General features: G+C 45.7%; 1 protein-coding gene across 1 annotated transcript; it reads right to left on the bottom strand.

The window, feature by feature from the left end:
* Positions 1-416: 416 nt before the first annotated feature.
* On the bottom strand, positions 417-10757 carry GNG10 (G protein subunit gamma 10). The gene is made up of 3 exons (XM_048851094.2): positions 10520-10757; positions 5223-5354; positions 417-1395 (listed from the first exon to the last, which is right to left on the bottom strand). Exons 1-2 carry the CDS (start codon positions 10598-10600, stop codon positions 5229-5231), a joined length of 207 nt encoding a protein of 68 aa, XP_048707051.1. The 5' UTR covers positions 10601-10757; the 3' UTR covers positions 417-1395; positions 5223-5228.
* Between the last annotated feature and the right edge of the window lie 1454 nt (positions 10758-12211).

Below are 12211 nucleotides of genomic sequence, written 5' to 3'. Positions count from 1 at the left end.
CTTCCGTACCTCACCAGAATGAAGGTATTTGTGAAAGATTCAGGGTGAGATCCTATGGGATTTGGATGCCCAGTTCCCAGTGACATTAATTGGAAGTGAGTGTTCAAATCCCTCAGTCCCCTTTGAAAATTTCACTCTAAGGAATCATACGCACCTTTCATATGAAATACTCTGTGCACATTTCTTCTTATAAGTTGGGTTATGATGCCTTCCCTTATTCACACAAAGAAGTTAAACATCTATAACTACTGCTTTTCTATTAACAGGAGACAAACTTTTCTGGATTCCTGCACTAACCTATGCAGCCCTAAATGCCGCGTAATTCATAAGCCCTCCTTCCCATATCTAAATCAGAAAATCCTCTGATGAACAAACAGGTCTCCTCTTCCTTATAATAAAACAAAGGTCAAAGGCAGTAGGGAAAAGAATTTTATTTCCAAGCTTCTAAAAGATTAATACGAACACTGGAGAGTAAACAAAATGAAAAACTTAAAAAAAATAAGCAGGGTCTTGTAAAAGTGCTCTGTAAAAAACCAAAGGCACACAACCAACAACATTATACACTCATAGAGGCTTAATGAGTTGTGTATTTCAAGCCTTGATAATTCTGAGTGTGAACTCAATTTGCATTCTTGTTTTTCTAGTGTTCTGTGAATATTATTAATCATATTTTAAACATCTGTTGAGAAAATTCCAACAAAGCAATATCTTGAGAAGCACAAATAAGAAAGAGAGTAAACAGGTTGGACATTCTGTAGTGAATGTGTCATAAGAATCAAGTCTGTGCTACATACTGTCAGGCAATTTCTATAAAAGACATCACATACTGATTTAAAGGCAGCTGGAAAGCAGTCTGAGTTAGCTCCCAAGTCTTAAAAATTTAAAAAACAAAAAACAAAAACAACCTTTCCATTTGGCAACACTGTTCTCTTACTAAAAGCGGGTTCTTGTGTATTTCAACGTGCACTTTGTGGGTGTCTGTTTAGAAAATGTAAATACCAAGCCTGGGTAAGAGGAAGAGGCAATTTAATTTAAGTGTGTAGAAAAATCCTTAATCCAGGCATCACAATTATTAAGGGGGGGGAAAGTTATTTGGTAAAATTTTTAAAATATTTTTCCTTTCTAAAATGTAAACAACCTCATCATTAAATAACCTTGTGTAGTAACTATGGAAACAATGTTAACTCAGTTATTAAGAGTGCTTTCTCATATAAAATACTTTACACATATTAGCAAAAGATCTAGTGAACTACTGATACACCAGAATAGACTGATAAATATCTAGGAGATTGTTTTGGCCACAGAAAAAGTAGGGCACAGAGATAGTGTTTTCTTGAGAAGGAAAGGCAGCTGTTATTCATTTCATGCTTGAAGAAAACTCTCCACCGACGTTCCCTACAAAAGGAAAAAGAGTTTTATTAAAGGCTGTCTTTGGTTTTCTTCTTTAATAAATTCTTCTCACAAGCTGAGCCACTGTTGGGTGCTAGCTTCCTGGAATACTGTAAAATTTGTCCTTGCCATTTTATCCTCATGAAGCAGTAACAAAAGTGCTATGAAATATTGGTCTATTAGCAAAAGAAGAAAGACATAAAACCCAGTACCCATTTATGTACTTCTGGAATGCTTGCAATAAATCATTTACTGGGCTCTTACTCCTCAAACAGGAGAAAAAATCCTGTATCTTGACAGGCCAATGTAACCATATGATACTTTATTTCTTAACTCAGATGGAGTCAAGTCCTAGAAACACATATACACAAGTAGAATGGCAACTTCATAAAAGGAACAGAAAATAGAAGAGTCACTGTCATCCTAAATATCACATTTGCAGGGACACCTAAGATTATTGTAACAAAGAGAAACGAAAAAAATATTTTTCTGTTTGTGCATTTGATAGCATTTTGAGCCACCAGTTGCACTTTTTCCTCAGTCAATTTCCCCTCTTTCACCCAGATCCACAGAGGTGGGTTGGCTGAATGGTGAAGGTCGCAGGTTTGAGTCTCTCTCAATCTCACAATGAAAGGCCACCTCTAGTTCACCCACCTGCAAAATAGTGCCTGATCCATAGGGTTAGAGTAGCCAAAGATAGTCAGACATGATGCTGACCACACCACTCCCTTGTGTGCCACTGGCTATGAAACAGATGTGCCTTAACCATGTCAGCCCGATGACCCATTGGCTCCAGGAGCTTTTACTTTGACACAGCTCCAGCGGAGAAAACAAATATTTAAAAAAAATAGGAAAATGTGATTTTTAAAAGCACAACATTTGGCAGAGGGACAAAAGTACCAATTAAACCAAATAGATTTCAAGTTGACAGTGTCCTCTAACAAAGAGCAAGTAAATGGGACTCTCATCAGTCCTCCTGTCGTGGTAATTTATTTACCCTCCCTACTAGGAGTTACCACCTTATTTGTCACTTTTAAAGAATTATGAGGATGGCTGCTCTTACATTAAACATGATGACTGTGCTATGTAAGATTTTTAGGCAAGACACAAAGGCTTGATCCTACAAAGAATTACTCACACCCTTGTAGTACCAGGGCTGTCCATATGACTACGGATGGGAATAAACACATAGGTGAGAATACCTTTGCAGGATTGGACCCTAATGATTTGTCTGCACTCAGTTTTTTTCTTAATATTCCCACTGTTACTACCAGCAGGGCCGGCAATGCAGGGAGCACTAGTGTAGACAGCGTTCAGGTGGCTGCTGGTGAGTGACCCACATTGTTTAGACTTGCTCAGAGCAGGTCAACGATGACAGTGGTTACCAGTCTACACTAGGCCCTCCATTGCTGCTATCTCTCATGGAGCTGCGCCAGCTGTCACAATGGTGGGAAAAAGCCTAGTGTAGACAAAGCCTAAGTGAACTGCAATACAACATGCAAGTCGAAAAGTGTTGTAACATGCGGAGAGTTATTTAAATCAGTGCCAATGCTCCAGCTTCATTTGTTTCTTTCAAGCCGCGTGCAGCCTCTTTTGGGACTGTTTTCAGAGTAACAGCCATGTTAGTCTGTATTCACAAAAAGAAAAGGAGTACTTGTGGCACCTTAGAGACTAACCAATTTATTTGAGCATGAGCTTTCATGAGCTACAGCTCACTTCATCGGATGCATACCGTGGAAACTGCAGCAGACTTTATATACACACAGAGAATATGAAACAATACCTCCTCCCACCCCACTGTCCTGCTGGTAATAGCTTATCTAAAGTGATCATCAGGAGGGCCATTTCCAGCACAAATCCAGGTTTTCTCACCCTCCACCCCCCCACACAAATTCACTCTCCTGCTGGTGCTAGCCCATCCAAAGTGACAACTCTTTACATAATCAAGTCGGGCTATTTCCTGCACAAATCCAGGTTTTCTCACATCCCCCCCACCCCCATACACACACAAACTCACTCTCCTGCTGGTAATAGCTCATCTAAACTGACCACTCTCCATGTGCCAGCAATGCCCCTCTGCCATGTACATTGGTCAAACTGGACAGTCTCTACGTAAAAGAATAAATGGACACAAATCAGATGTCAAGAATTATAACATTCATAAACCAGTCGGAGAACACTTCAATCTCTCTGGTCACGCAATCACAGACATGAAGGTCGCTATCTTAAAACAAAAAAACTTCAAATCCAGACTCCAGCGAGAAACTGCTGAATTGGAATTCATTTGCAAATTGGATACTATTAATTTAGGCTTAAATAGAGACTGGGAGTGGCTAAGTCATTATGCAAGGTAGCCTGTTTCCTCTTGTTTTTTCCTACCCCCCCCCCCAGATGTTCTGGTTTAACTTGGATTTAAACTTGGAGAGTGGTCAGTTTGGATGAGCTATTGCCAGCAGGAGAGTGAGTTTGTGTGTGTATTGGGGTGGAGGGGATGTGAGAAAACCTGGATTTGTGCAGGAAATAGCCCGACTTGATTATGTAAAGAGTTGTCACTTTGGATGGGCTAGCACCAGCAGGAGAGTGAATTTGTGTGGGGGGGTGGAGGGTGAGAAAACCTGGATTTGTGCTGGAAATGGCCCACCTGATGATCACTTTAGATAAGCTATTACCAGCAGGACAGTGGGGTGGGAGGAGGTATTGTTTCATATTCTCTGTGTATATATAAAGTCTGCTGCAGTTTCCACGGTATGCATCTGATGAAGTGAGCTGTAGCTCACGAAAGCTCATGCTCAAATAAATTGGTTAGTCTCTAAGGTGCCACAAGTACTCCTTTTCTTTTTGGGACTGTGTTAGTTAGCAAAGAAACTAATCAAGAATGCAGTTCCATTTGATGCACTACCAGGTCCATCATCAAAAGCTGAAGAGAGTTAAAGGGTGTGAAGTAACAGGAAAAACGGTATGTTTGAAAGACTGCAAATGGCATGGAACATGTTAAATGCCGTGCTTAAGTTAATTAGAAACTGGATGATCTATTATTGGGTCAACAGAATCAACCATGTATGCTTAAGTTTACTGCACAGTCAATCCTTCCTCTAAATTTCCCTCCTATCCTCAGATAACTGATCTGCTAAAATGGTACCTCATCATCAATGCAATATCTGCTGGAAGAAAGCACCCCCTGAAATCACTTCCTGGACAATATTCATTCCTAAACCACTGTGAATGTAATGTGAAGGCCACCTCCCATGGGGAGATGACTCAACTTTGGGGGAAGGGGAACTGGGTCCCTTACTGGCCATTTTGGTAGTACGCCATGCTCCTCTGGAGGGACAGTTTCCTACCCTCAAGTGGAGGTAGCTGCCTTTTCCCTGGTCACTGCCAATGGAGGAACGGGGATTGTGAGCACCGCTGAGTAGAAACAATCTACAGTTACAGCGGGAGAAGTTAAAAGCTAACTTGGAAGTGTGCCATCGACGCCTGCTGCCTTTGATCTCTAAACCCTTCCCAGACTCCAAAATGAAGGAGGGTCTTATCTGAAGTGCAGAGAATCAAATCGATTATGCACCCAACATCCTGCTGTTGCTGAAGGCTCGTTTTAAAAATAGCTACAGACACCGTATCTGCCAACAAGCAAACGAAGAGAGGGACGTCCAGAGGGAGAAACATGTTTTAACTCTAGTGCCCAGAGGGCCAGAGTAGAAAAAAAGTAAGCACTTTGCTAGAAAAGAGGTATTATTGGTATGTATGTAAGAGAACCTAATGGAAACTTGTCATTTCTAGGGCTTTGGGTTTACAGCAGGTAGCATATACGACTTCTGTTGTTGCTACCATACCTGACTTCAGAGTAAAGCACAGGATCTAGGCTCCCGGAAAGGATTGCTCCCAGCAGGAACTCCTATGAGCAGGGCATCTTTGCAGGCGTTCTGCATACAATACTGCTGAAGTTCTGCGGCTGCCTGAGAGACCTGTACAAGGAAAAAGAAATACCCTCATACAGAGGAGAAACCAGTTCATTCCCTGACATCTACTACATAGTTCCTCTTTTTAGTAACCATTACCACACAGAGTGGGAAAGCAGCCAAGCCAGCTCCCAAAGCGAAAAGTGCCGATTAAAATAACGCAGATTCAAACGCGCAAAGCTCTGGCGAGACAGACGCTACGTTTTACATCAACGAGTATTTTCAGATCTGAGCCACAGCAGCGTGTGGAACGTAGGTGTTGGTGCCACAGAATTCAAGTTCCATTGTGCCACACGGAGCAATTCAATTTTCCGGTGTACTTTATTACAAAATAGTCACACAGCAACGTACACAGCGCTTCCCACCATGGCAAACATCGTTCCCATCCCAAAGAGCTTACACGCTAAATAAGAGAAGACAAATCAGGCAAGACATAGGATAGCAGCAGGGGCAGAGTGAAGGGCTTAAAATTTGAACCTCCCTTAAAAAATGAAATTTAGGTCAAAATTATCAAGCTTGGGTGCCTCAAGTTAATCTCCTAAATCTAGATATAGGCACCTGAAGAGGAGTGGCCTGACAGGTCTGAAGCAAGCTCAGGAGACGGAAGGTATTGAAGAGCCTGAGGCATCCATGCTACCGTCTTAGACAACAGGCTGGTTAGCCTGTGCAACTTTTGGAGCCGGACAGAGAGAGATTCAAAAATCAGATGTCAAGGATGCAGACAGCAGCGTGGATCCAGGAAATGTTTAAGGACAGGGTGACTGTCTGCCAGCCAGCCTGGTAGGATTTTAGTCCGCCAAAGGGTGGTATTGGAGAACACTAACTGGAGTCCCCAATCACCAAGTGCGACGTCCTCACTTGAAGCTACCCACTAGGCCTTTTTCTGAGCTCAGGGAATATAGCTCTCGCTCTCTGTGCGGCGCCCCAGTGCTCCCAGACGAGGGGATTGGAGGGGTTTACTTGCGGGATTGGGACAGTGACCCACATCCACAGAGCCATCCTTAGGATTTAGGGGGCTCTATGCAGTATTATTAAACTGGTGCCCTGATGCCCAATGGCAGCCTGGGCTCGCGTGTGTATTTTAGATGCAGGTGGTCTTTTGAAGGATTTATTAAAAAAAACTATATTCTGAAGATCCAAGCATTTAAGGCTAAAGATGAATACTCAGATTGTGCATCTAAAAATCTAGGCAAGGATTTTTTAAGAGATGTGATTTCATAATCTTCAGCAACACACTAATGAAATATTTTTAAAGCAAATTTTAAACTAAGGTCCTGTAGACTAACATGTTCTGAGTAAATATTATGGTAATGCACAACTGTTTTGGTCAGGAAATTCAGAAACTGACAGTATATACCCGGGGGTTGGCAAATGCCTGTTAAATGGCTTCGCTACCGCTTGAACGGCTCTTTAAGTTTCAATGTTGAGCTAATAGGTCTGGCAGGCTGGAGGCTTTTTCATTTTTAACGACTAAATCCCCTCCAGAGGAAGATTCACCAGGCTGCAGCAGCCAGCCGTGGTGGGTGCCTGCAGGAAGGGTCAGAACAGGGACAGGAAGTTGCAGGAGGGTGGACACTAAGACCCACAGGTGCCCCAAATTTTCAGGTGCCCTACGCAGCTGCGTATGCCTAAGGACGGCCCTGACCGTCCATCCCTAGGGCCTGGTGAGCTTGCTGCCATTCTCAGACTGTCAGATCCAGCAGCATTCCCAAGCACACGGTGTGGCTTTTCTCTTCCCTCTTACTCAGTTCCCTTTTTGGGATCTGTTCTATTCATTGCCAGCCACCACTCCCCTACAATATTAATTTTTCTGAGTATCTCCTCCCACCACGCTGTGTTCAGAGATGCTTGAGGCAGCCTCACCCAAGAGGCAATGGAGAAGTGACTCTGACTGATTGCCATTCTCCCTGATCATGGAGACTCCCCTTCTGGAATGCCTGAAGGGTTTCTTATTCTTTCTCAGTCCCTTCCTGGGACCGGCCCCATCATTTCCGAGCCATGCCATTCTCTGGACTGCAGCACCAGTCGCTACTGAGAAGCCTGAAAACTGGACCCTTTCCTGTTGTGGCACCATGCACCCAAAGAACTAACTGGCCTATTTAAGTGCCCTATGTCAATACCAAAGTGCAGAAGATAAGGGCAGGGCTACACAGTGCTCTACTATGGAGTAATTAGCAGAGTGTGTCCTGCATATGCCATGTTGTACAGTGCTCAGCACCACTCTGCAGCCCTCTTCTGCCTACCTTTGCTGACACAGGCAAACTCTGCAGCCAGCCGATGAGCAAGGAGCCATGTATATCCTACTGCTGTTGATAACTATGTCTGAAGGAGGCACACACCTTGCGTGTGGCAACAGTGCAGTAGCAGTCTCTGTGACACAGGTTAGTAGTGTTCAGTAGCAGGGCCATCTGTCACTATGGCTTGTGCGTTCTCAATGCAAGCCAAATGTACATTTCCCCCCCTCACTCCCTAATCTATCACATTTCAGCAGATGGCAATAAGTGTGCTCAGCCCAGCTGCCCCCCTTGTGCACGTCCCTGTACGTAGGTGTCACTTTCTGACCAGGCTCCTCCTTTGCGAAAGTCTTGCTCCCTGGGCACTCATCTGGAGAGGGGGGCAAAAACTCTACCAGAGCATGCAATCGTGGGGGTGGATTTCCCTCTGATAATTCATCACATACTCTGAACAGCCAAAAAAAGCTCTTTTCTCCCACACAGCTCAGCATCTTTTAAAATCCCCCTGCATGTTGTTTCATCATTATATTCTCTTCCTTGGTGTTTCCTCTTTTTGTGCCTATTTTACTGCTCTGTGATCAAATTATCTTGCTAAGAGAAAATTAGTCTGAATTTTTTTTTTTTAGAAGAAGTCCAACAAATAAAACCAGAGAGCCCAATAAACAAACCAAACATCTTCCAACAAAGAACAAGGCTGGAAATTTCTGCCTGGTGGGTTAATGTTATCGAGAGTTGAAAACAGAAAATTGGAATGGAAATGCTTAGGCACCCTCAACAGTAATAGACAATATTGCACTGCTACAATACAGAAGAACTGGGCACATCTGTACTGTTGACCAGGCTATTCATTGCAGATTCCCAAATGTAATGAATGAACATGCAAGCAAACAAATGATAAACTATGATCCCTGTTACTGAATCAGTCCACATGTACTTTGTCATTTTAACTACTATTGTTTAGTTTTAATTACTGATAAGCCTTCTTGGTTATATTAGTAAATGTATTGGAGAGAATGGTGCATTGATGTTAAAATACCACCTTACTTTCATCATGTAATTGTACAGGTCAGGGAGTTATGCACTTGCCACTTTCACTGCGAAGCAGATGAGCATAAATTAGAAAAATCTAGTCTCAGCTGTTTCTTATTTATAAAATAGCTGGCTAAACAGCTACCATTTAAAGTATTGAAGCTGTATTCAAATCTGATTTCAAGATAAGCCTGTTTTATGAACTGGGCAGTGTAAATTTGTGTGCACACTTGGGGTGATGAGAGAGGAGGAAAATCCTGGATGCAAATTAATTTGACTTTCATTGCTTTACAGCCTGAAACAGGGTTGGACTTTGCACATAGCTTGAAAGAGTTCCTTTATCAAAGCTACTGTGGAACATGGAATTCTAAAATGATCACCAGCTATAAAACAAGTCTTTTTGTTGGCAGGATTTTATAAAAGAAATAATTATAAAAACAAACATACACACATCTAGGAATTGGCAGGCATCATTACAGCCTCTCTATTCAAGTCTAATTGGAAGTGGGTGAGATCATCAGGTTTGAGGTCTAGATTATCATGTTTGTGGATCAGCAACAAAAATTAATGAGGGTCTGCTATATTATTCATTATAGCCTTTTTTCCTGGGAAATGCTCTCCTGCCACACTGATGAGTTGGATTGGCAGACAGCCCGCATGCTGCATCCAAGGCTCAGAACCTGTCCCCAGAAGTACATCATTCAATCACTCTCTCCCAGTCGTTTATCAAAATACCGCAAACTGAAGAAAATTAACTCCCTCTACCCCATGCAGATAAATAAAGGTAAGCTGGCACAGACTGCTGAAGGACCTCTCCGCCCCATAGCTTTCTCCAAGTTTGCTCTTCCCACCAGCCTGGGGCTTGGCCAAGTCCTTGCCTACTTCTGTCCTACTGAGCTAGCTCAGGAAGGGGCAGCTCATTTTATTTAACACCAAACCCTACGGAACAACAGAAAATAAGCCCATGTTAAAAAGCGCAATCAACTGATGGCTTTTTTCCCTTGCAAACCACCACAGATCTGGGGGGGTGGGGGCAACTGGGCCATTGGTTTGATGAGACTTCCATGCCAGCTGTTGGCGACGTTCTCTTTGTAACATAAACAGAAGCCACCAGACCTGAAGGTATTTCTCCGGATCCCAGATCAGAAGGCCCCCACCATAGATGAGCCCACCCGCCTGGGAACCAAGTTGTGCCCAGAAGCAGCTAGCCCCTCGGCGGTCTTGTCGAACCTACAATCGCTGTAAGAAGGCCCTTTTTTGACCCGGCCAGGTGATGAAAGCCTGATCACAAAGCTCCAGCCCTGTCCCACCAACTGATCCTTGCAGTGCAGCAAGGCTGGGGAGCAGGGATCTCTTTCCCCAAATGCCCCTGTCAGCTGAACAAAGGAGCTGCTGAGTTTGTGCTGCCCAAAGGAGCCGAGCGTGTTACAGAAGAGAACCTAGAGCCATAGGCCAAGACCAACAGCATCCCTGGGTTCCCACCCCTCACAGCTGCGTCCATCAGTGGCTCGGCCCCCCCGATCTCTGCAGAGTTAGTCGTCATCGCCCTTTCCTCGCCTCTGGGTGCAGGGGCCGCTGCTGTCGGAGATTGGCATAGGGTGACCAGAGAGCGAGTGTGAAAAAAATCGGGACACTTCTTTTCTGGGAGGGGGAGGGTGCAGAGTCTTATATCAGGCAAAGCCCCTAATGTGGGGACCTCTGGCCACCCGAGGCTGGGTGGTGGGAGCTAGTAGAGAGGTGGCTGGACCCCCCCAGCCAAGTCCCAAAAGGGGACTGAGCCCCCAAACCAGAGCCACGCTGCTCGCCCGCTTTCCTTGCCACTGGCCTCCGGTTTCGCAGCGGGCCACCGGAGCCCAGCCCTCCCCACCCGCTTTGCGGGCAAGCCGCCCCCTTGCCGGGGGCTCTCACCTTGATCCTCTCCACCCCGGCCTCCAGCTTCAGCTGCTCCACCAGCCGCTGCATGCTGCTCAGGCTGGCGTTGGAAGACATGCTGGCGGCGAGCTCGGCACCCAGGCGAGCCCAGCAGCCCGGAGAGACGCAGGGCAGCAGGAACTGAGCTCAGAGGGGGAGGAGGCAGCCCCGCTCCGAGCTGCCAAGCAGCAGCCGGGGCCCCGAGCACCATCTAGAGGCCGCCGCGACGCGGCACGGCGCCGGGGCCGGGGCCAGGGCCCGATCCTGCGGAGCCACGCGTGCCCCTGCTCGTGCGTGGCCACCCGCGGCGTCAGCGCTCGCCCCGCAGTTCGGCTTGTAACTGCCCCCCCCCGGCCCCCGGGGGACGCAGCGGGGAGGGTTTGGGGCCGTGCTCGCGAAGTTGCCACACGGCTTCAAGATTGCACTGACTGGGCCCCCCGCCTTGCAAAGGGCCAGACGCCTGATCCTTGCATGCTGGCCGCTCGTGAGGCGGGAAAAGAAAAGGCTTCCTTAATTAATCAGTGCCCCGATGATGGGAGGCGCCTCTTTGTTCCAGCTGCCTGCGAACGCGGGAGGACAGTGGCCCTGCCTTCCACGGATCTCTCCGAAGAACCATGTCGCCCTGGCTGGGTGGAAGTGTTGCAAGATTCCTTTTGCACACGTGTGCTGCCCTTGCACTTGGAGGCTTTCGTTAACATGAGTGTAAGCATTCTCCTTATTTGCTAGGCACCGGTAGTGTTCATGGAACTGTTTCAAATAAAAACAGCGTCCCTGGCCTGAAGATCTTACAGCTTCAATCCTTAGGCCTGATTGATGATGGGCACCTGATGATCACTTTAGATAAGCTATTACCAGCAGGACAGTGGGGTGGGAGGAGGTATTGTTTCATATTCTCTGTGTATATATAAAGTCTGCTGCAGTTTCCACGGTATGCATCTGATGAAGTGAGCTGTAGCTCACCAAAGCTCATGCTCAAATAAATTGGTTAGTCTCTAAGGTGCCACAAGTACTCCTTTTCTTTTTGCGAATACAGACTAACACGGCTGTTCCTCTGAAACCTGTCTGAACTTAAAGAGACAGCATGCTGCTGACACGCTCACTCTTCCCCAACACACACTCTCTCTCACATACACACACTCCCCCAACACACACTAGACTTTGTCTCACTCCCCCACACACACACACTCCCTGTCACACACTCTCGCCTCCCCCATCCTCTTCAATTGAAAAGCAGCTGGTAATCTAGTATGATGCCCATGGAATATGGGATTGAGAAACCTGCATCATGTGATGCTGTACCTGTCCCATGAGGCATTGCAAACCCTTCCCAAAGCACCCTGCAGCCAGTTGCACAGTGGGGTAGCTACCCACAGTGCACTGCTCTCTGTGTTGATGCAAGAGCTGCTACTGTGGATGTGCTCTGCCAACACAAGGAGAATAGTGTGGACAACCAACAGCGGTTTAAATAAAGCGATTTAATTAAAGTGGAATAACTTTTGTCGACAAAACTCTGTAGTGTAGACATAGCCTAAGGTTGTCTGCTCTTTTGGCCAATGACTGTTTTCCTTTGTGTATGGAAAGCAACTTGCACAATAACCATCTTGCTAACTCTTAGGCTATGTCTACACTACCCCCTGGATCGATGCTCCAGGGATCGATGCACCAGGGCTGATTTAGCGGGACTAGTGA

This window comes from Caretta caretta, chromosome 5 (assembly GCF_965140235.1).
Source record: "Caretta caretta isolate rCarCar2 chromosome 5, rCarCar1.hap1, whole genome shotgun sequence".
NCBI lineage: Eukaryota > Metazoa > Chordata > Testudines > Cheloniidae > Caretta > Caretta caretta.
The sequence above is the reverse complement of the archived record's forward strand: the minus strand, read 5'-3'. Positions and strand labels throughout refer to the sequence as shown.